The sequence below is a fragment of the Lipophrys pholis genome, assembly GCF_963383615.2.
Source record: "Lipophrys pholis genome assembly, chromosome: 1".
Classification (NCBI taxonomy): Eukaryota; Metazoa; Chordata; class Actinopteri; order Blenniiformes; family Blenniidae; genus Lipophrys; species Lipophrys pholis.
This window is the reverse complement of record NC_137635.1, coordinates 37,808,081-37,831,370: the sequence shown is the minus strand read 5'-3', so window position 1 is coordinate 37,831,370 and position 23,290 is coordinate 37,808,081. Positions and strand designations below refer to the sequence as shown.

General features: G+C 40.3%; 1 protein-coding gene across 1 annotated transcript; it reads right to left on the bottom strand.

Annotated features, from left to right (window-relative positions):
• Window positions 1-1,375: 1,375 nt before the first annotated feature.
• Window positions 1,376-18,206, bottom strand: LOC308112407 (vasoactive intestinal polypeptide receptor-like). Its single transcript, XM_080467913.1, has 13 exons — window positions 17,998-18,206; window positions 16,379-16,472; window positions 15,058-15,171; window positions 9,603-9,709; window positions 9,374-9,471; window positions 7,695-7,824; window positions 4,860-5,013; window positions 3,877-3,937; window positions 2,946-3,012; window positions 2,774-2,865; window positions 2,440-2,569; window positions 1,863-1,904; window positions 1,376-1,685 (listed from the first exon to the last, which is right to left on the bottom strand). Exons 1-13 carry the CDS (start codon window positions 18,055-18,057, stop codon window positions 1,494-1,496), a joined length of 1,341 nt encoding a protein of 446 aa, XP_080324039.1. The 5' UTR covers window positions 18,058-18,206; the 3' UTR covers window positions 1,376-1,493.
• Window positions 18,207-23,290: the final 5,084 nt, after the last annotated feature.

Genomic DNA, 23,290 nt, shown 5'->3' with positions numbered 1-23,290 from the left:
CATTGATAATATCATCAGAATGATAACATTAATAAACTGATGATACTTCTTGCTATTTAAAAATGTAACAAAACATTACATTTTTTTTCTGGAGAATCGGGTCAACTGGAAAACATTTTGCCCGTTATCCCAGAGGCTTCATCAGTTCGTGCTGTTCCCTTGACGAGGCTGGCTACTCCTTTGTCCAGCTAAGTGATGCCTCTTACCTGGACAAATGAAAACATGCATAGACATGGCACTGGAGAGCCACTTCATGTTTTATGTGCTGTCCTGCTCCCGGCAGCTCGGTTCAAATGAATGAGTAATCATACTGAGTTGCATTAGCCTGACAAAAACCCTTTCAATTGCTAAATATGTAATACATGCAAATCAGTTGGGTGACCACACTATGATTAGCAAATATGACCTAGATTGTATATCGAAAAAGGAGAAACCTGCACATGGCAATGCAAAGTGCCCCAACCTTCTTACTTTAGTCATCTAAACTTATCGGAAAGAGAAGAGACGAGACGAGACGAGAAGAGAAGCAGTGGAATGAGCTTTCCAGTTAATGGAAGTTAGTTATTGTTGCCACATATTTATTTACAAATCTGTGTACCGTGGACTAAGTGAACACATCTGCTCTGTCTGTTAGGAAACCAGCCATCCAAGATAAAAGAACCTGAAATCTGAGATAACATTTTCATGAGCTGGAGCTTCAGTCGTTTCTCTGGAATGTAAATCGACTGTAAATTTAATGGAGTGTATTCCTCATATAAAACTGTCGTCGACAGGACAGGAACATCCAGTACGTGGTTTAATCCATAGATTTTTTTCCCCCCTCACGATTACTGTTCAAGACAGCCCAACACTGTCATCTCCAGTGGTCCCCAAAGCAACATGAGCTATTAGGTTAAGTGGTTGGAGTCCTCTTGTATAACACGCCCTTTTAATAAACATCTCGTTTCTTATAGGATGCTGCTTGTATCTGGCTTTATCCAATCTTTCACTCAACATCATGGAAAATGCCCAGCCAAGAGTCCCTGCTATTTTTCCCTCACTCCACTAATAATAGTGTTGTGAAAGACCTTTTGGCCTGCAGTAAATTGAGACTTACAATTGATTGCATGCATCTTCCCAGTAGCTAGTTTGAGTTGACTCATCTTGTGATTTCAACCAAGCATTAATACTGGAAAATGAGCTAATCTCTTTGTCTATATATCTTTGCAATACTGGCCTCTATCACATACCTGCCTGTCTGTGCAGACAACCCTCCACTATTGTGAAAGCAGCTCTGTACTCAATGCTACTTTTGTAGTCTACCCGAAATGTTCCTTTTTCTTATGTTTCCATACTGGTCACAGACGCTGTTTCAAGCTGGCCTCGAGTCATTTTTGACTGTTAATTTATTTGCAGCAAAAAATAAAAGCTTCAATATAAAAACATTTAACTGACCCTTAGTAGCCAATATTCACTGCATTGCAAGCAGCCACATGTTCAGTACACGAAGACAGTCAGATGGTGGAGAGGTGCTCCTGACATGCAGATGTCCGGCGTGTGGTGGGGCTGCATTTGGTCAGCATGGTGATCTGAGTACTGAAGTTGTTACCGTTGCTTCCTATGGAGGGTTGCTGGTACTTAGTGTCTGCACCCAGGAACCTCTGCAGCATCCATCTGCGCCATTTACGCTTAATCTCTGACTGTACCTGCAGGAGACATGGAGAGGTAGATAAACAGAATATGAAGTGGGGTGGGGGGTGGGGGTGGGGGTGGGGGTGGGTTAAGAGCATAGGAAACACAGCAGGTCGAGTTATAATGAGACTACAGAACTTAAAAGGACAGGAAACATTTTTCAGACCTGTGTCTTGCTTTAATTTACCTACCTCTCCATTCAAAAAGCAGTACAGGACCGCAACGACAAAACCCTGTTGACAAAAGAAGAAATGTACCACCACATAAGAGTAGCTGCGACAAGGCAACAACAGTGTGATAGCACAGCCGGGGAAACACTCAAAATATTTGTAAATGAATAATGACGGTAGGATTACGACCGACTTCGTGCTCAGACAGGATTTTCATCATTTTGATCTCTGGGAAATTCTGGGAAAGCACGAGATATCACTCTGAGCTAAAAGTGGTATAAATTAAGAAAACTTTCCATTGCCAGATTTTTATTCTTGCACTTTGCACTCAGCGTTATCATTCTATTGAAATATCTATAAATCAGCAAAGTCATTATTCAAGCATTGAAAATTAAACGTCAACTAAACTGACCATTCATTTGCTTAATCAGACAAGCTGTCATCATCACTGCCAAACTGTTCTCATCTGACTTTGCAGGCAACTCAAATAAGACGTTTTACTTCTGTTGGTCGTCTAGTCACATACTGGACACTGATTCTGCTTCTGACTGACATTTATCAAAAGTGGCCGGTGTGCCTCATTGTCGAGTGACGTTACCTGAAATGAGCCCAGAATGAGATCGAACACCATCCTCACTTGTGGGTGTATGTGGTCGGGGATGAAGGCAAAAATTATGTAATTGACACCAAAGAGTGGTATCAGCAAGAGTGTGGATTTAGCCAGCCTCCTGAAACCAGAAGAACACTGAACAGTGAAGAGAAGGCTTGACGAAATCCAGACAAACTCAAACCAAAGCTGTATTTGTCCCGAAGCTCTTGCTCAACACCCAAATGTATCCACAGAAAAATACTCCATTATGTGTCACCTGATAACAAATGACTGAATCTCAGAAATGCCAGAAATGTTGACATTCATGGCACTGAAAACCTACGAGTACTGATTGGATTCCTTTCTCCCGATGTCAGGACAGTTCATCTTCTGTCGCAAAATCCGGATGATACACATGAAGAGAAAAAAGTTCACCTAACACGAGAGTAAAGTTAGTATCAAATTACACAGAGCTGTATGAGAGGACGTATTTGAGAAGCTCTGGTGTAACTCACAAGTATGGTTACTAAAATGGGTGTTTTGATGATCCACCACGGACTGTCATCAATGATTTCCCAGCATCTGATATCAGACAGGAAACACAAAAGTGAGTCTACAAAATACCGCAGAAAAAGAAGAAGAAACAAAAATTTTAAGTGTATTGTCAATAAAGATGATTAAAGATTTGAACTCTTGTATTGGTAGCTATTTTATCTTTTCATTATAAGAGTGGACAAAATGTGCAAAATACAGTATCTACATATCGATCATTAAACAAAAGAAGCGTTTCAGATCTCAAGAAGATTGTTCTTGTATTCTTAAATAACAACGCTCCTCGTTTTATTTGTATGAAATATGGCATTAAAGAGAAGTGGCCGATAAATGTCAACTTTAATGTGATTCTGACTTTTCATTATTCTGTTTTAGATCATCAACTTTGATATCCTGCGATTGGTGTGAACAATTAGCATACCTGCATTACTGTAGTTTAGTCGTGTTTTGCTAAACATTTATGACATCAAGTATGCAGTTTTATTCATTGTAGTAGCAATTTTATCCTACGCTTAATTTGTTTCACTTCATTGTGCTCTCACACAGGAAAGTCAATAAACACTGTCATCGCCATTCTTATTTCACACACAAAATCAAAAATATACCTGTCATTTTATTATTTTTTTTACATCATGTAGTATACTTTGGTTCTTTTTTAACCACAAATTATTGATGAGTACACCGTTTGAATTATAACTTATGTCTGATATTACATTAATATTTGGACTGAAAAAATCTTTTAAACATAAATAATCAAATATTTATGCAGCTTTAGTGATGATATATGTTCCAAACAAAATCTAAACAGAGTCAAATCAGCCTGAAATGACACAGTTGGAAATGATAAAGTCGTCTTAATCAGTGAGATTAAAACAAGAAAAATAGGTATCTCACCCAGGGTGCTTTAGATAAGCCTTTGTAATCACCCATGCAGAGATAAAGATGGCCGGAGCCCCTGGAAACATAAAAAAATAAGCATAGTTAGTTGTAACATGTTTAAATAATTAAAATAATGTCTCAGAGAGAAATGATCAAGCATAAAGTGTCTAAACCGTGTTCAAGTAAAAATAGCAGCGACTCGGCAAGTTCAACCTTGCACATGTATACCCTGTGCAATATTGTTCACAGACAAAGCAGTATTGCATTCTGAGTACGCTTATCTGTTTTCAAAGAATCTTATACACTGCATTAAAATAATATTGGTTCATTCTGGGTCCTTAAATAAATCATTGTTCTTGCTGTGTGACACATTTCAGTCCAATGTATGAAGTTTATTGATGAATAATGAGGATAGAAAAGATATGGAGAATAAATGTGCATTCACAATGTTGACATGGTAAACAGACTGTCTGTTTATTCTTAAGATGAAAGCACTTGAGGGCTCCTGAGTTCGTGTGTATGTATGAATGCCCTCTTAAGAGAAGTACTGCTGAGAAATGGAAAGCATCTGTTTTTTTTAATGCACAAAGTTCAGGAGTACTTGTTTGATCTTTTAGCTCAAGATGCAATCTATTTTATCCTGCCATGTTATGTCCTCCAATAAATTCTTAAAGCGGCTTGCTTTTTAGACTGAATAACAACAAGAGCAGAGGGCCACCTGCCTGCTTCTGCTCGTCTAACCAGGAACCATTCGTATGCAAATCAAGAGGCTCAGTATAGTCCTAAAACATATGCGTGTATAAATTCTCAGTCATAAACCATTTACATACGGTCATATATGTTACTACTGTGGTAGCATGGAGTAAACAACACATCTAATGTATATCTCACTGGAATACTCCCAAATACTAGGAGACATGGATTCAAAAGCCTTCGATAAATGAGACTCTATAGGGCATCAGTATTAGTGAATGTCTGTTACAGTAGCTTGCACGTACCCCAACCAATAAGGATGTACCACCAGAAGTACTTCCTCTCGGAGAAGAAGGAGACGGCTAACAGAGCGTGGAGATAGAGGCCCTCCACCAGTAGCCAGAAGTAGCTCGCCATGATCCCATACTGGAAGAAGACCACCACCACCTTGCAGCCCATCTACAGCACATTTACATGTTAATGAGTTTTTGTATCATCAGCAAATGGTGATGGATGCATTTCTAAAACAATTCAAACGGTGCAAACACCTTCTGTTTGCAGTGAATGAGGCGACACGGTGAATATCTTATAAGATTACACATAATAGATATTGATGACTCACTCGCAAGAAACAAATCTGTTAGAATTGGCAATTCACCACGCAGAAGCACCAGCGACAAGAGAGTCAGTGAGTACGACCATAACGTAAGTAGAGCTGCGGCAGATTTAGTGTACGTGAGAGCCAAATATACATATGTGAACCTCCTCAAACCACAAGTCTGAAGAAACTTCTGTTGATCGCTCAATTGATAGAGAATTGACCAGCACAACTCTCTTGATGCCAGCAAAGATCCTCAGTTCCAGGCTTCTACATGCGTGGGGAGTTTTTACTACCATCCTCCCAACGATGTTGTCTTTGTTGTGTTAGGCAAATTGGTGATTCTAAAATGTACTTGCGCGTGTGCATGTGCCGTTGTCTTTGTGGCAGACTGGTGACTCATCCAGGATGAACTTTGACTTTTCCCAACTATCAGTTGGGATCAGCTCCAGCACCCGACCATGGGTGAAAGCCAAATCCTTAATACCCTTAATATTTACAACATCCCTCTGCTGCAGAACACCTGGATGTAACGTGGCTCACTATCAGGCTTTCATAGACAAATACATTAGATTCTGGTGTGTTACAGCAGGAAGACATTAAAAAATGCAGCATGTTGGCCTTTCAGGGCCAGGATTGGACACACTGGTTTTACTAATTTGGACTTATGCATGCAATTCTTCATTAAGAGCCAAACGTTAGGGTGAAATCCCATTGCAACTAGTTCCAAAGCAAAAATACAAATACAGAAAATGATTATTAAGGGAGGAATTAAAAAAATCAGCTTTAAAGCCTTAAAGGGTCCAATTAACATCATTTGGTCACAGTTTAGGGAGAGATGATAATGGTGTAAACAAACTATAAGCATATAATGAACCATTGTTGAGCTCAATCTTTAATTTTATTATAAAGCAATATCTGGCTTGATTTAGCTGAATGTTGCAGTGCAAATAATAAAATGCTTTGAGAAAAATTGCTGTATTAGGATGTTTGGATGTTCAGTCGAATACTGAGGGCAGTAAACACACTAAGACACATACACACTTTGGTTAGGAGAAAATAGTGGTTTCTCTTGAAAACATCCTTTATATCACTGGCTCACTGTAACAATGTCGAAATGTGCTGGGACCACAATGCACTTTATATGAGGACTCTAGATGAATATTGATTGTATTTATGATATTTATTATGTGGTTTGTGTGCACTTTTTTATCCTATGGTAATAGGTTCTTATGTCTGTGCTTATATGACTACTCAGCGTGGGCTGTTTTAAAGTTGCTAAACTTAAGGCAAGAAAAGTTATAAAAAAGTTTAAATTGATCACTAATGAACCAGCAGCAGCTTTAACTAATTATTGAAGCAGCAAAGCTGGAAATATTCAGCTTTATACTTTCTGACTGGCAATTGTAAAATGAGGACTGAGCTGTCCTGTCTAGAGTAATGTGGATTCTGGCTGTGGGTTTCATATTTAACAGGCTGATATGAGAGCAGTATCAGTCTTTATGTCTCACATAGACATTAAGCAGAATCAGAAGCTTTAACACTGAAGCTGACTGCGCCTCTGCTCCACTGCACTTTGCGTCACTCTTAACTCGTATCAGAGATAAACACAACAGGGCCGTTAGTACATGTGCAAATACTTACGTCAATACAAGTTTAGTTCTAATGCTGTGACATTAAACAATTCTGTCATTCATTTCAAAGTTTTAAGGTGGGAAGTTTGGTATTTAGCAATCTGCAACTATCTTTGACCAAGTGATGCTGGGAATTTCTACCAATACATTTAAAGGGAATATACTGAAGGTGCTGGATGCAATTAAATTTAAGATCAATCTGAGGGACAAAAGCTGATATTTTATTAATATCACAAAAAAATGCTTCTCGGCTTCTCAAGTTTAAAAAGTATGGGAACTTTATAAACTGTGTTTGGGGCAGGACAAGCTGTAAACCCTGAAGAGGAAATATCTGTACATATCCGTTAACAATCAGCAGTTACACACATGAGGGGAAAAGCAGGTGATTTACAGTCGTCTGATCTCACCCTCTAGTGATAAAGCTGTGGATTTAGCCGGAGCAAGAGCTGAGAAAACAACACTGACGTTGATGACTTGATCAAGTATAAAGCTAGAATTACATGAAGCCGTGATGATATCCAACGCCTTATCTTAACTTGACGTTTATATTATGGCTGTGATCTTAGATAAAGGGAATAAACCTGGACCTCAGAGCTCTGAATGTGATTTGTGAACGCTGTCGGCAGTTCAGGCTTAATGCTCAGCAAACAGGAACTCTCACAACATCCTGCTGGACGTACAAATGTGGAAACATTATTCCAGGAGGAGAAGAGACTCAGTAAACACTGCTACACCCAAAATGTTAAGTAAATGCCAAAACAATCCGTTTAAGACAGCGACGTATGAGCGCACACCTGCTCGGGTAGGAACAGAAAGAAGGAGCTGAAAAACGCAAGTACAACTGTACAAACCCACAAACAGAACCGACATTTTGATGAGACAGAAAGATGAGACAGCAGCAGACTTACAGGTGACTGGCAATTGTCTGTCTCTCCCACATCATAGAGAACCACGTCCTTGATGAACACGGTCACTGCCTTCAGTATAAAAGACACAAAGAGATGCATGTGGATGTAGTTTCTTGTGCAGTGCAGCTTCCTGCAGAAAGATACAAGAAGACGGTTCAGTTTCCAAATTAGAAATGATTCCTCAGTGAATTCCTCCACATTAGAAAAGAATTAGAGGATTTTTTAATCTAAGCTATGCTGACAAAATGTCCCAAAAGGAGGTAATCAGAACAAATGACAAGTAAATAATGACCCTAAAATTAATAATCACAAAAACATCATTGATTGAAACATTTTCTATTCTATTCTATTCTATTCTATTCTATTGATTGATTAATGGATTGATTGACTGCACATGAGCAATATTATTACATAAATGTTACATTATGTAAACTCTATTCATCAAGCATGCAGGCTAATTTAAAGAGAATTATAATATTTAACAGACACCTCTGAATCTGTACGCTGGATATTTGTTTCACAAGTAAACAAATACAAATGAGTGTTTCAGGGTTTCAGAGAAAATGTCACTAATGTAGATTTTCTCCCCTGTGTGTGTGTTGAAATGTTTTCCTGCAGAGCTGCCAACTTGGGGTGAATTGTGTAAACCATCAGTGGGAGTCGTGGTGCTACGACACGGCATCAACCAGCTACTTCCACACCACTTCCTGCCTCTCTGCTCCAAAAAGTGAAACTATTGGCATTTTATAACCCCAAGACATAAACACATTGCCTGTTTTTTGGCCCGTAACAGACAAACATTCCCGATGCAAACTTAACAAAACAACCTGTTTATATTCTGCTTATGTTGTTATCTTCTTCTGTGACATCTTGCCCAGAGATCAAGCCGGACTCTCCTGTGAATAACAGCGGCCACTTTAATGGCTCTGACTTTTGACGGATTGACTTTACAGCTGCTCGGAGAAGACCGCTCAGAAATGTTGACACAGATGAGATCAGAGGTTCATGACTCACCTCACACAATCTGGTTACACGACGCAGTGAAAAACATCCTATCGTTCCTTTCCCACTTCAATAACATCACCCGAACAGCTTTCTTCCACCTCAGAACCATCCACGGCCTCCGTCCCTCCCTCACAGCCAACAGCACCGCCATCCTGGTTCACGCCCTGGTCACCTCAAGGCTGGGACTATTGTAACTCCCTTTTCCATGGCCTTCCACAAAAAAATCCCTCCATAAACTCCAACTCATACAAACCTCAGCTGCCTGGATCATTACCGGAACCCCCTCCACCCTCAGGTCCTCTTCATCCATCCACCTCTCTGTATCACCAGCCTGTCTTTCCATTATGGGGGGGTTGAGCCTTCATTCGACTGCCCCTCACCTCTGGAACTCCCTACCAACCCCCTCTGGAACATGGACTCCCTTCCTGCCTTCAAATCTGCACTTCAAACCCACCTATTCTATCCCCCCCACCCACCCCCAAACCGAAAGGCGCCTATAAATAAAATGTATAATTATTATTATTAAAGCCTCTATTCAACGTAGCATGTAACATGTAACATGTAACATGTAAAATAAGAGGTAAACAGAGATTTATTGGTCTACATGATGGACAAAAGGTGTTTGCTTGCTTTAACGCAGAGACATTAAAAAGCACTTTGAAGAGTATCCTTACTGGAAGAGACAGAGTATGATGATGGCCACAGTCAGAGAGATGAGCGACACGCTGTGACCGATGGTGTAGCCCACTTTGATGGCGTCGAGGAATTCTCCCTGCAACATATATTTAAATATACCTTGTGAAAAAAAAAAAGTTAATCTGAATCGAGTTTGACTTCTGACACAAAATCACAAGGAAAATAAATCCAGCTGGAAGAGATTCAAACGCTTGTTATCATACTGACTGTATCCTCATCCATCGTGCTGTTGGGATTGTATCCACAGTCCAGTATGTAGGAGTTGATGCTGATCGGGGTCCATCCATGCTCAGTGCAGGTCTTGGAAAGGTTACCTAATGAGGAGAAGGGCAAGAGTGAATATTACTCTACAAAACCGCATTGCAATGTTGGCTTCAGTGAGTTTCATTTGCAATAACCTACGGTGTGTATGTTGAGCGGGGTAGCTTGAATGAGCTGCAAGGCAAATACTAACTCCACATTTACTCACACTTAATTATGTCACGCAGTGATGTATGTGTCTCACTGGAGTACTCCCACTAACAAGGAATGGAAGGAATGACTGAAGGGGATCAGTCGTCCAACTGGCTCAGAGATGCAGGGACTTGTTCCCATGTGGATGTGCCTCTGTGTGTTTCTTAATTACGCCATGGTTTTACACACACACACACACACACACACACACACACACTTCAGAGGATATATTTATATATTTTCTCTCTGGCTTGCCCCGAGGGGGGGGCAGAGGTGAAAGGTCAAAGTGCACTAGTCTGAACATTAAGAGGGAAGAGGGTGCTTTCACCAACAAGTAGAGTCGTGTCCAGCAGATTGTCAAAGGTGGTAAAGTACAAATATTTCAGACAAAAAAGAACATTCACCATCGTAAGAAGTTGGAAATGATTTTACTGAATACTTCTGTTATTGGGTTTTCTAATAAAAGGAATGAGCTGCTGCAATAAATGGGCTTGTTGAGTGGTTCATTTTTTTAGCCCTCTACAACAAAAAAATGCACGTATATTTTTATCTCTGTATGCACAGATGGATAAAGTGTAGAGAGGGATCCTGTTCCAATAGTTTAAATTTACATTGAAAACTTAATTTTGATGAAAACAGATCATGATGAAAAAGAAACCGTGCTCTGTCTCAGTGGTGAGCAACTGATGAAATTGAATAAAAAATTTTAATGTAGAAAACTCAAAATTGATCTGTGTTAAGAGAGTTTAGGAGACATTCCACGTCTCAGTAGCTGCAGATCAATCGAAAAGAAAAGAAATACATCAGAAGAGCAGAGGAGCTCTCTTGAGCAGTAGAAACTAGAACACGATAAAATCAAGTAAGCTGGAGCTCAGCAGGACAAATCTTTGTAACATCTCTGTGGAGCACGTTCCAACAGAAGTCCAAATACTGGTGACAAAAAAACCAAACAAAAAACAGATTTAACTGCAGGAGACCAAGGCTCAGTGGATAAATTGCAGTCTTGGACTCATTAAAGTCCGGCTGGGATGAAGGTCGGTGCGGTGGACCACAGGTCATGGTAGGTGAGTGAGGGCCAGCAAGGACAGGACGAGTTCTTCATAAGTAGATCTGAGTGTTGCGGCGCAAAGTAGACCGGTTATCATTCGTCTCTTATAGCCACTTCATCCAAATTGTAGGGAAAGCCTGGAGCAAACAGTGAAAATCAGGTTTGTCACTCCATTTATTTATTTATTTATTTATTTATTTCACAAATGTCTTTAATTTCACACCTTCCAGGTTGGTTTTATGTGGATGTTGGGGAAATGTGTCTATTTGGAGGCACGATTAATGAAAGTGTATTCAACATTCATGAGGCATATCTTATAGGAAGCAGATTGACAGCTGTGAGATTTTGATTAGTCTTCTATTGGATGAAGCCTTTATATAGTGTTTTCTCACCTGCCATCTTGCCAGGGGGATAAAAAAATTAAAAAATACCTGTGCATATTGGTGACAAATTAATGCGTGTGCTGCTGTAGAATTCTAAATGTAGGACATTCCTCACATTTCCCAACCGTATCGCTCCACAGCTGCTATCAAATCAAGACCAAGTTGGGAAATGACGAACAATCCAAAGTCTTAGAACATATTTGGCATCAAAATTTGGTCAGCTCTCAAATACCTGAGTGGCGTACTGCAGAGAAGACGAAGGCTTAGCTTCCTTAAACAATATGACAAGACACAAAGGCAAAGAGGCGAAGATAAGCCCCTGCTGTTTCAGCCCATGCCACCACTGGATTTGGCTTGTTTGAGGGATTGCCAGAAGAATGCTTTCATCATCCCACAAAACATGACTGCAAGGGTTTTCACAGCAACAGCGAAGAGAACTCCAATGAGTTTGTCACTCCATAATCATTTTTATTTCGAGGCTTTTCTCCATCAAGGTTTTTCTCCCATGTATGCAAATGTTTTATCTTGTCTAATTATATCTTGGCAGATGAACCATTGGCAGTGTATTACTGTATATCAGCTCCAAATCCACTGAATACTCCAGCCTGAAGGTGAAAGCATTGACACAGCCAGGCACTCTGTCACTCCACGTCTGCAGAGAGGGTGAGTCTCCTGTGTTATTAAAGGAGATGAATAACTGTGTGTTTGTGTTAGACCTACTAGGTAAAGAGTTCATGAGAATGGCAAACTCTATCTCAACTAAATTTATGACTTGGCCTCTGAAACTCTGTGGCGCCATGTTTCGTAATGCTTGTTTTTTTGTGAGTGAGGCTACTAAAATGAATGGCTAGGGATGTGTCAATAAGCGCAGTCTGTCGAAACTCTCTTGGCATGTAAATCTAAAATTGAGTTCAAATACGTTCAAAGCATGGGACCAACATTGAAATGTGTTTATTGTATGTCAAACTTTTTTGGGATTCAAGGATGTTTTTTTTTATTTATGAATTTACAGAGACAAAGCAGCACAACCAAACTGTTTTTATTTGTTTCTATAAGGCTCACATTGGGTTCTCAATGTGTTGCCATGGATAATTAATTTATCGTCCTTTACCTGAGTCCGTTTTCAACCAGGTTTAATCAGTGAAAGCTGCACCGATGAGCTGATGTAATGCATTATTGATATCGTGCACATCAGTGCAGCAGTCATCACTTATAACCACTTCTCCTTTCGTTTAGGCCCCATGAGCCTCATCCTGGTCTCTGCTCAGCGGGGGGGCCTGTTGGGCCTATGAACCCATGACATGTCAATGAAATATACCTCATCTGTCTTCAAGCACACAAATCAAGTCATTCTGCATTTGTCCTCTTCTCTTTCCTCTGGAGGGCTACCCCCCTCTCGGGTCACACTGTCTCCCATCTGGGTCACATCACAGCTTCCCACACAGCCCATCTTCTCTGCACAGAGCCTTCACATGCTGCTGATAAATATCTGCTTCGAGACCCTCTCACGTCCTGGATATGATAAGGAAAAAGCACTGGCTCGATTACAGCAACTGGAGCCGTTTCGCTCTGTCTACATGGAGCACAACACAGTTCAGCTAGGAAGCACTGGAATCACTAACAGCTGAAATGTGCAACTTTCAACTTGATCAAAGGCAGCAAAGGTGATGGAACATCTGGTGCTGCATTTGCGTTTAGTTAGAAGAAAGAAGAAAAAACCCTGACGGACAAGGTATGCTATGCATGATCAAAGGCAAGCGCATGCCTGACAGACATTTTTAATAAACCATGTTTGATGTATTGTGGAAGTGGTGGATGTATGCATATTTGGCTCATTAGTTGCAACATGCTATGTAATTTTTATAAGTGACTTCCCTTGTCTGACTCTATTAAAGCAACAACAAAAAAAAAGAAACCCTGCATATCAAAAATGCAGGATTGTCATCACAATACATTGAGCTTAAAAAGACCTTAGCACTTGGGGGGAACTGCACAGGTGAGTCCCTAAAGTCCTCAAATACAAAGATTAACTATTTTAAAAAAACTAATAGGGAATTAAATAAAAGCAGCTTTAGAGAGCCATAGCTGTTCATTTTTTTGCCTTTTAATTTAAATCAGCTTGTAACATTTCTCAAAGATAAATGATGAAATTGAGGATTTCCTCCCAAATGACTGACAGCACACCAACTTTGTCAACTCCTACGGCATAATTAGACGGAGCAGGCTTGGTTTGGTACTCAGTGACAAAATGAGATATGCAGGACTCTCACAAGGGAATGCCAGGAACTACAAACACATTGCAATGCCGCCAGTGAAATCTCCCAACAGTCAACACCTCTATTCTTAATTAACACCGCTTCCCTTTGAGGCTTTCACGGATTAAAGACGGACAAACAAATATAATGCCTCTTTGACGGCCGGAGGGGAAGCTGCTGTTATTCTGCCATTCAACCAGAGTATATGTTTGAAGTTTTTCTGTAATCGTTATGATTTATAACACAGTTCATTATAATGGACCTGTATGGATCATGGGTATGAGCCACAGGGAGCTGCTGCACTACTCTAATAATTCCTATTTGTAGTCTCATATATGAAATATAAGGAAACTGACATCAGAAGCAGGGAACAATAGCTAAATGGAGATTAAGGGATGATCAACATGTATTCCAGCATCTCTGTCTTTTTTTTTTTCTTTTTTTTTTTGAAAGTGTGAATCATAACACCTTCTTCTATGATTGGTCGTCCTCATTGAATTTCATATCCACCTCAGATTTGAACATAGGGATGTAGGACTGGCATAAGGAGATATATTGTCATTACTAAAACAGTTTTGGGTTTTTTTGTTTATAAAGGTAACTTGCATATGACTTGTTGGTGCCTTTTTCTTTTTGACAGTAGCAGATATATGATAGATGTTTGAAGACTTCAGAGCAATCCATTGTTTCAAATACAAGCTTCCCCCACAACATGTTCCATGTTATTAAGTCCATAGGGGAAGTGTTGGCAAACACTGGCAGCCAGTCTAGTTTGAAAAGGATTATGATTCTGCAGAAGTCATATTTCCACAGGATGGATGTAAGTCAGTTATTTATTCTCCTTTGAGTTCCATATGCTTCTCTAGTTTATCTTGAGGGAAATATCCATTCATCCATCCATCCAGGAAAAAGATGTTTCTGTAAACTACAGACACGGTAAGTCTCTAACTTCCCTCAATTTGTTACAGTTAGGGAAAAACACATTTATTTATTTTTTTACATTCCGCATTTATTTCCTATAAGTGCTTTAGGGTATTTCGAATCACTGGGGCTGATATAAAGTGGTCAGTCAACTCAACCAACAGTTTCACTGAGAGAAAAACCCTGAAGTATTGATAGTTACAGTTTATGTTTTTCTTTATCAAACCAGTCTCCTACTGTTGCAGACCTTGTTACACTTCTAAATCTAATACCTTTCTCTTTTCTTAATGTCATAAAGTAAATGCCACAAGATGTCAATCTTTAGATGACGTTGACCATAACATGATTTTTCTCTTGAAATTCTTTCTAAAACAATGAGTTCTTTCAAATGTGTCTTGGGTGTATGTCAGAATTTACATTTCAGGTTTATTTAGATATTGAATCTAAAGCATCAGTGGGTGTCAAAGACACATGAATACTTCAATTATAATAATTTTTTTTTTATATATTTACATAAAACAGAAATAGAAAACAATTTTCTGTCTTTCGCTCTCTGATCTGCCAGCCCATAAAGACGCCGTAAATATAAAGTTGATGCTTACGTGGAGTCACATCCCTGGAAAAGTAAAAGAGATATTTCGGGCAGGGGATGGTAACCACCTCTCCAACGTTGGCGCTGGGCCAGCAGGTGATCTTGTCCCAGGTCCCATTACAACCTGATGGAGAAACACAGAGACAGTATGACACAAAAGGCAGCTTGTCACGTGTCAAACAATGGAAAATCACCCAATTCTTTGACAATTAACATAGAATAAAGAAGGTTTCCTCCCACTGTAATGACATGAATCTGCTCCAGTGACAAACAGCAGCGTGGCTGAGGTGGAAGTGGGGAACACGAGCTCCTATGGCAGCCACACAGTGTGAGCTCAGGCCAGCATTGGGTTCATAACAGCAGATGACCCGAGTTAACATACCGCCACCATGACTAATAAAACTGCTCCAGGTTCTTCACTACCCACTGTTCACTACCCACTGTTCACTACCCACTGTTCACTACCCACTGTTCACTACCCACTGTTCGAATTCAACAGATTACCATGTCTTTCCCTGGAGTGTGTGTGCGTGCTGCTCCCAGGCTGCAGAATCGGGCCATACGCACACACACACACACACACACACACACACACACACACACACACACACACACACACACACACACACACACACACACACACACACACACACACACACACACACGCACGCACGCACACACACACACACACCCACACACACACACACACACACACACACACACACACACGCACGCACGCACACACACACACACACACACCCACACACACACACACACACACTCCAATTGAAGCACCTGCTCTACAGTTCATCACAGTGATAAATCATTTTGCCAGGTGATCGTCTGCAGCATCACCCTGAAGAACTGATAAAAATCACGATCCACTAGACACGATCATACTTTGCATGTGATGCCTGAATCAAAAAGATAATGAGTGTTTAATGACTTCTGTATTTCTCCAGTTATAATAAACAAGGTTTTAGTCCCACGGAGGTAACAAAAGCTCAATGCACAATTATCTCTGCAGAAGATAATCATCTGCTGCGTGCTGTGAGTTTGCAAAGCCGCACTGAGCAGCATGTAATTTAATCCTTAATGATGATTAAAAAAAAACAAAAAACAAAAAAACAACAAATCAGTTGAATGATATGAATTTTCTAAACGTTCTGTATTTGTGTCATGACAATTACCGGTAGATTTTCTAAATGTCCAACCAAGAGTGAGAATTGGGTAGAAGACCGTGTTCAACCACGTGAGGTGACATAAAAAAGGCATAAAACATGCAGCCACCAAAAGCAGGTCATGGTAAACAGAGGCACAAGCAGATGTACCTGTTGTTTTGTTTTCAGCCTGAGCTTCACACAAGTTCCTCTCTTTGTCTATTTCTCTCATCATGTCGCACATCTGGTTCTGGACTGAAAATACCTGCGGAGAGAAAATATCACACAATTATCAGTACAGCTCTCAGATAGGATCAGCTAAAATAAAAACTGTGCAAAGCATTGACCAAATTACAGGTCCATAAAGAAACATGAGAAGCGAAGCAGCATGTACATGTAAAGACTTAACACTCAACGAGCAGAACCTCCTCTAAGCTACAGATTGTCATATTGAGATGCAGGATTCACTGACATGTGAATAAAACCTAGTTTTTAATGGTGTTTCCTGGCAGAAGATGAAAATCTATTTGAAGTAGTCCAGTAGTGTCCAAACATGCATCCCGCTGTGCAGTCCCAGCACATATCAAGGTAAACACATCTTTCATCCGTCATGCTGCTCCCTGTCATTATTCACCAAATCAGATTCAAGTCACATAATCAATCTTGTATCTTTGCCTCCACTGTGGCGGGGTATTCCCCAGGTTTGCGTATCGCGGAGGAAGTCATCATGCATAAAGCCATTCAATATGTAGTTGAACCTCAGTGAGTTTACAATCAGGATTTACTCAAACATTCTGCAGGACAAGATTTATTGTCTCTACTTAGCTGGATGAGTCTCCTCACTGTGGGCATTAATCAGGGTGATGGTCGGTAGCTATTGTTAGCCCCAAAAACGAGCCCATATGGCTCCAGCCTACGCACAAGGTGACTCTCGCCTTTAAGTTATGATATATCTGGCTCCTCAGGCAATGAGCAGAATCTGTTGCACCACTTCACCCAGGGTGATGATGGGACTATATGCTGACAGTGATGGATCAGGGCTGCCGTGAGCACTGCAAGTAGCCGGAGGGATTCTCCAGGTGGATCTTAAGGTGCTGCAGGAACACACATGACGATATTTTCATCGTTAAAAAAGGAAAACAGTCTATAAACTTGCACGGGTTCGCATGTTTTTCCAGGAGATGTGACCTCCATCTGAATTTCAGTGTGATCCTCGTGTGCTTCAGTACAGGAGACAGTTTGTGGATCTGAGTGGTGGAGACCAGGGAGCAAGGAGAAAGACAGAGGAGGCGTTGCCATGGCGTCCAGCAGAGAGACCAACACGCACCTCCTTTGCTTCTCCTGGTAATCCACCTTGATTTAATGAAAGGAGATAGGGAGGACATAAAAACACCCCCAATGTCCCCGAGAAACCATCACAGCTGGGTAACACTGTTTGGTTGAAGCCATTATGGGGGCAGCTGAATTTGCTTGGGGCGAATGAATTGAGGTGAAAGACATAAAAGTGAAGGAACTGGAGTTAGGTTTTGAGGTTGTTGGCCAAACTCTCAAGTTGAGATGGTATTTGGAAAATCCAAAAACTTGTAAAAAATAAACATGTAGGTGAAAAATTTTAAGGGACAGACTGAAATCATGTATTTAAATAAAATGGGTCACATTGGTGCGTCCTGCATCCAACACAGAAAGGTGGAGCTGTTCCACCACCTTAAATCTCCAAATAAGCCAAAAGTAAATTAATGACAATTTAAAAAAAAAAAAAAAGAAAGCTGGAAGTGTTTAAATATACTTACAGGTTTCAGCAGCATGCTGGAGCAAAGGAGCAAGATGCTTCTTGAAATTTTCGCCAACATATCCTTTTAAAAGAAAGTTGGGTTAATTCTCAAGAAAGAAAAAGTGTAGTCGAGAATCGAGTCTCAGTATTTGTCGATATTGAGAGCAAAGTGGTATTTCACAGCAGGTTTGAATGGGTCTCTCCTCTGAAACTGCGTTCTTGCACTGTGTGGAGTGAATTGCTCCGCTCCTGAAGTCCTCCTCCTCCTCTTCCTCCCCTTCCTCCACCTCCCTCCATTGCCACTCGCGCGAGCTTTACCTTGAACCATCAACAAGTCACCAATGAAAGGACGCGGAGACGTGACCACAGTGTCGTAAATGCAAATTAAGTATTACAATATGTTTATTTGATAACAATCTTGCGCTTCATTATGAAGGCTGGTTGCTCTCTCTCTCTCTCTCTCTCTCTCTCTCTCTCGCTCTCTCTCTCTCTCTGTTGGATAAACAAGGAAATAAGTCATTTCTTTAACCACTGACCTCCTTAACTTTTTTTTTTCTTCTATTTGTTCAAAGTACATTTGTGGATCTTGCAAAACAGATAAGCCATGTATTGGATGGGCATTGAACTCTTATTATTTGACAAGTTCAGTAGCAGAGTGAGCCTCAGCATGGGGACCTGGACGTACAGATTGCACAGGGGATGAACCTTGTACTGCACCAAACGTCTTCAGTATCAGAGTGAATCGTCATGAAACAACTGGCTCTGGTGTTGAAAAGTGTCACCGGAGAAATGCGGTTCAATACTCATGCAGGGTTTGACTTTTCTGACACTCTGCTGAATGAGAACCAACAACCGATTGAAAACGATGCCTTTGTTGGACCTCATTGAACAAGTCCCTTCATTTTTTTTTCCCACATTGAGGATTGCAAATAGTTTTTTGTTTGTGAGTGTTGCATCCCTGCATTTAGCTGAAAGGGAGCCTATGAGGTGGCCATTGTTAAACACAGTAACATAATGAATCAGCTGTAAGTTGATTAAGACCTTCTTGGTTTAGTCTTAGTAGAAACTACTGCAATATCAGCGTCACACTACTGTGATGTAACAGTCTGACAAGACACAAGTAAATCCATTACGATGACTGCATTAACTGATTTATTTCTGGTTTTGGACCGTAAAGATGAACATTTATATATTAAGATGAACTGTGTAGTTTCATGCAGTAAAATTCAGTCAGTTCCCAGATATAAAGATGGTCATAGCAAGAAATGAGTCATTTCTAGATAAGGAAACACCGCTGCATAGAGATGGAGAATAATGCATTGTGTACATATGGTTGTGAAAATGGTTGCTGCATGCTCTGGAGAATTGTGCTCGTAATTCATCCAAAACCATGTGGGAAAAGAGAAAAATGCCGTTGCTCCCCTCAAATTTCCTCATTGCATTGCACAACAACAATGGAAGGTGAAAACATGCATGTGTTTGTCCCCGGTCAAGTGGTTGCATGTCATCACGAATTAATGCATCTTGTGTGCATAGTGTGAAGAAATTACATTTGTATGTAATTTACTGACAACAATGGACAAACCGATGCTTTGTTTTACATGCACTGACTCCTCCAGTAGCATTATATGCTTTACTTGTTCGGTTTTATGGGTGACTCACCGAGAATTATAAAAGTCTTGACGGATTTCACGATAACTTTCATTTGGAAGGGAAAATAAATGTTTGACCTTTTGAGTTCTGCAACGTAAATGTGTTTTTATGTGAGGTAGAAAGCTTTATTTTGATGTTTGGGATCTTTGTGCAAGCTTTATTATGTTTACTTATTACGTGATGAATAGACAGTAACTGTCAATATAATCCAGAAAATGGTGTAATTAGAGCAGTCATTGGACACCACTTGTGTTTACCACGCTCTCACACTAGTTGACAATGGTGCTTTATTGCCACTATGTGACCAAATTTAGAGCATATCTCTTTTAAAGCATCTGTCATAAAGATGATATGCTTCATTTGGTCAAAGGCTTCTTTTTATACTGACAAGAATAAAGATGTTTACATTTTTCACCAGCCACTTCTGTCAGAAACCCAGCATGCTGTGCAATCAGGGGCATCCTGCAATCTTCTGCAATTACGCAGCAATCAGATAACATCCAAACACGAAGACAAACAGTGTGAAATGTGATGCTAATCAAATAAATAGACCTCATTTTCTGCCATTAAAACACTAACTACTTAAGATTAACATGTGAATTACTAAAAGCAGGTAACCGCTCCAATAATTCCTGCTTTTGATGCTCAAGTTGAAAATCCTCCGCACAGGCATTCTTCCTTTGTTCACTGGGTCTGATACAAAGCATGTGCATGCGCCCACGAGCTGTCAGTCAACGCCCCAGATGTTTAAACCAACACTGATGAAAATGAGAAAGACGCAACAAACTCATTAAGCTGAGATGAAGATCGGAGAGAGAAATCATCTTCCCAGCAGGGAAATGAAGACCTATGTATGTCATTCTGTGTGTGTGTGTGTGTGTGTGTGTGTGTGTGTGTGTGTGTGTGTGTGTGTGTGTGTGTGTGTGTGTGTGTGTGTGTGTGTGTGTGTGTGTGTGTGTGTGTGTGTGTGTGTGTGTGTGTTTGTGTGTGTGTGTGTGGTGCCTGATGAGCCTGTCAATAAACACTGAGAGCACAATGAGGCAAAGCAATGAAGTTTCATCCTGTTAACCTTGTAATCACAACAATGTCAATGAAACAGGAACAGCTCTGGTTTGGTTTGTTAAAAGTGTTTTTTTTACCTTTGAAATGATCTTTGTTAAATAATCCTCTGGGTGTTCTGAAAGCTGTTAGAAACTCTACACGAGGAGCATATAATAAATACAGTAAGTGTGACATTCACATCAACCTGATGGATTGGTTTGTGCAAACTTTTCTGAACCATGAATACAAATGTCCATCTGTCATTTGAATGGCTGCTGGTGGTCTTCACTGGTACTTTAGTTACGGTGTTCTGGAGCTCGCCTCCACCTGCCAGAGCCAGGAGATGAGATTTATGGAGATATCCAATTCTCATGACAGCAAGGTAGATGATAGAGAAGAAGAAAAAAAGGAACAAGCCTACTGGTTAAGCTGTGTGTGGTTTTGTGTGTGTGTATGTGTGTGTATATATTTTTATATATTTATATACATTTTTACATTTAAGATTATTTTCTTTTTCTTTTAAAGGAGATGCCATATTTGTACAACAGCTATTCAAAACAGACGAATTCCTGCTCCACCCTTCCTCCTATTTTTATTACTGATCCACTTGCTCATTCTTCAGCGCTTTAAACCTGAGTGCTCAGACTTCTAATCATTTACTGTAGCGGCCTGGCTGGAGAGCAGCTGCGAGGCAACGCTTACCTGTGTAGAAATCCACTGATTTCTGGGAGGAATTGAGAAATAAACCAGAGGCAAGCAGCATGTCTGGAACGATGTTGTTTCTACCAGAATAGTTGTAATCCTACTGTATTATCCAGGAATTCTTTGGAATATCTTTCTCTCACGGTGAGGAAGTGTTACAGGAAAATGGCTCAGCACAAACAAGCTGATGTGACGCTGGATATCTTCTGTCTTATCTCACTCCGAGGTCAGAGACTGTGTGTTCAACTTAAAAACAAATACCACAAGATTTAGAGATGTGAATGACACAAAGGAGGATTCTGGGACCCCCTTTCTCTTATGCAGTTGAGTTAAAAATGATAGTAAACCGTTTCCCAAAGAAGAGGCTATGCCAGATTTTTGTAAAGCCACTCCACTCCCACACTGATGAAGAGAGTACACAGCTGTTTTCCAGTCAGGTGGCTCGGTCTGATATCTGTGCCCACCAGGGGGGATTGTTCCTCACAGGCTTGGCAGCACTGCAGCAAGGTTGCATCCATCTGATTGAGAGGAATTCCAACAATAGGTTCTCTGGCGTCATCACCCTGAAATAATAGCCATTTTTGCATTCAGCAGGCAGTCAAGGACGGACAGAGGTCGAAGCAAGCAAACATGAACTCTTTATATTGTACATAAAGCACAATGTTTGTTTTAAATTCTAACAAACTTCAACTTATGTCTTGCAGGCTCCAGAGTGTCAGGCTGTGCAGCCCTATGCTTATGTTATATAATGTCAAATCTGCTGTACCTGACATGAAAACTGATGTGGCGTAATATATTTACTTGGTGTTTTATTTTAATGTTGTTTTTTTTACCCATTGAATAAACCATTTCTGCTGTTTGCAGTCAATGCTTTTTGTTATTTTTAAAGTATTAAGAGGCTTTAGATCTGGTCAGAGGAACAGAAGTTTACATGTAAGATATTCCAACTAGGCTTTCTTTCTCGCATTCTTTGATATATATATTTTTTTATAAAGATGAAGGTAAAATGTGTTATTTTTGTGGAAAAAAACAAACAGACCAAAATCATTCAGTGTCTTATATATCTGTGGTGCAATTCACTTTTGGGAATGGAGCAATTTACCCCCCACCCCACTCCGTCTCCAGCTCCTCTGGGTACTTATCCATCCATCCATCCATCCATCCATCCATCCATCCATCCATCCATCCATCCATCCATCCATCCATCCATCCATCCATCCATCCATCCATCCATCCATCCATCCATCCATCCATCTTCTATCGTGTTCCATCCAGTTTAGTTTCACATTGTACAGAAGCCAATTTCCAGTAATGGGCAAAATCAGGATGCACCCTGGACAGGCCACACACACAACCTCACATTCACACCTACAGGCTATTTAGGGACATTTAGGACATTCCAACTAAATTATTTTCAGTGAGGATGAAATGTATCTCCCGTTCACCCGACCTCTCAAGCAGACCAGACAAAAAAACATCAAACAAATATCTAGAAACATCTACGCAAAGCAGAGCTTGTTGGATATCAGTGAAATTGTTGTTATTTTGTTTGATTAGGTTTTGTTCATACTAAGCAGAAGCCTTTCAATGAATGTTAGACATTAACATATGTTGTATTTGGGTCCTCAATAAAGGAAGGGTGCTATTACTGCCAAGCAGAGACACCTGTACGGCTTGTTACATTAATAGTTTTGTACAAGAGCATATATATAAAAGAATATTTTCATCATAGCTATCAGTTTCCCTCCACATTCTCTTTTTTAATCACGATTTCTTCTCAAACGCTTCAGAGGATGGGGCATGCTCTGATCCTGCACTGCTGCCACCTGGTGGTCGCAGTGCAGGTTCACAGGTTCACACGCTGCTTCCTTCTGATTGGTTGAAGAAATGTGACGCGGGAGTTAAAACAAAGAAAT

Excerpts from the sequence above, each read along its gene's own strand:
- LOC308112407 (XM_080467913.1), bottom strand. The coding sequence starts at position 18,057 with ATGTTGGCGAAAATTTCAAGAAGCATCTTGCTCCTTTGCTCCAGCATG. Across the intron at positions 16,473-17,997 it reads CCAGCATGCTGCTGAAACCT|GTATTTTCAGTCCAGAACCA; the intron begins GTAAGTATATTT and ends TTCTCTCCGCAG. Across the intron at positions 9,710-15,057 it reads TTCCAGGGATGTGACTCCAC|GTAACCTTTCCAAGACCTGC; the intron begins GTAAGCATCAAC and ends TCTCCTCATTAG.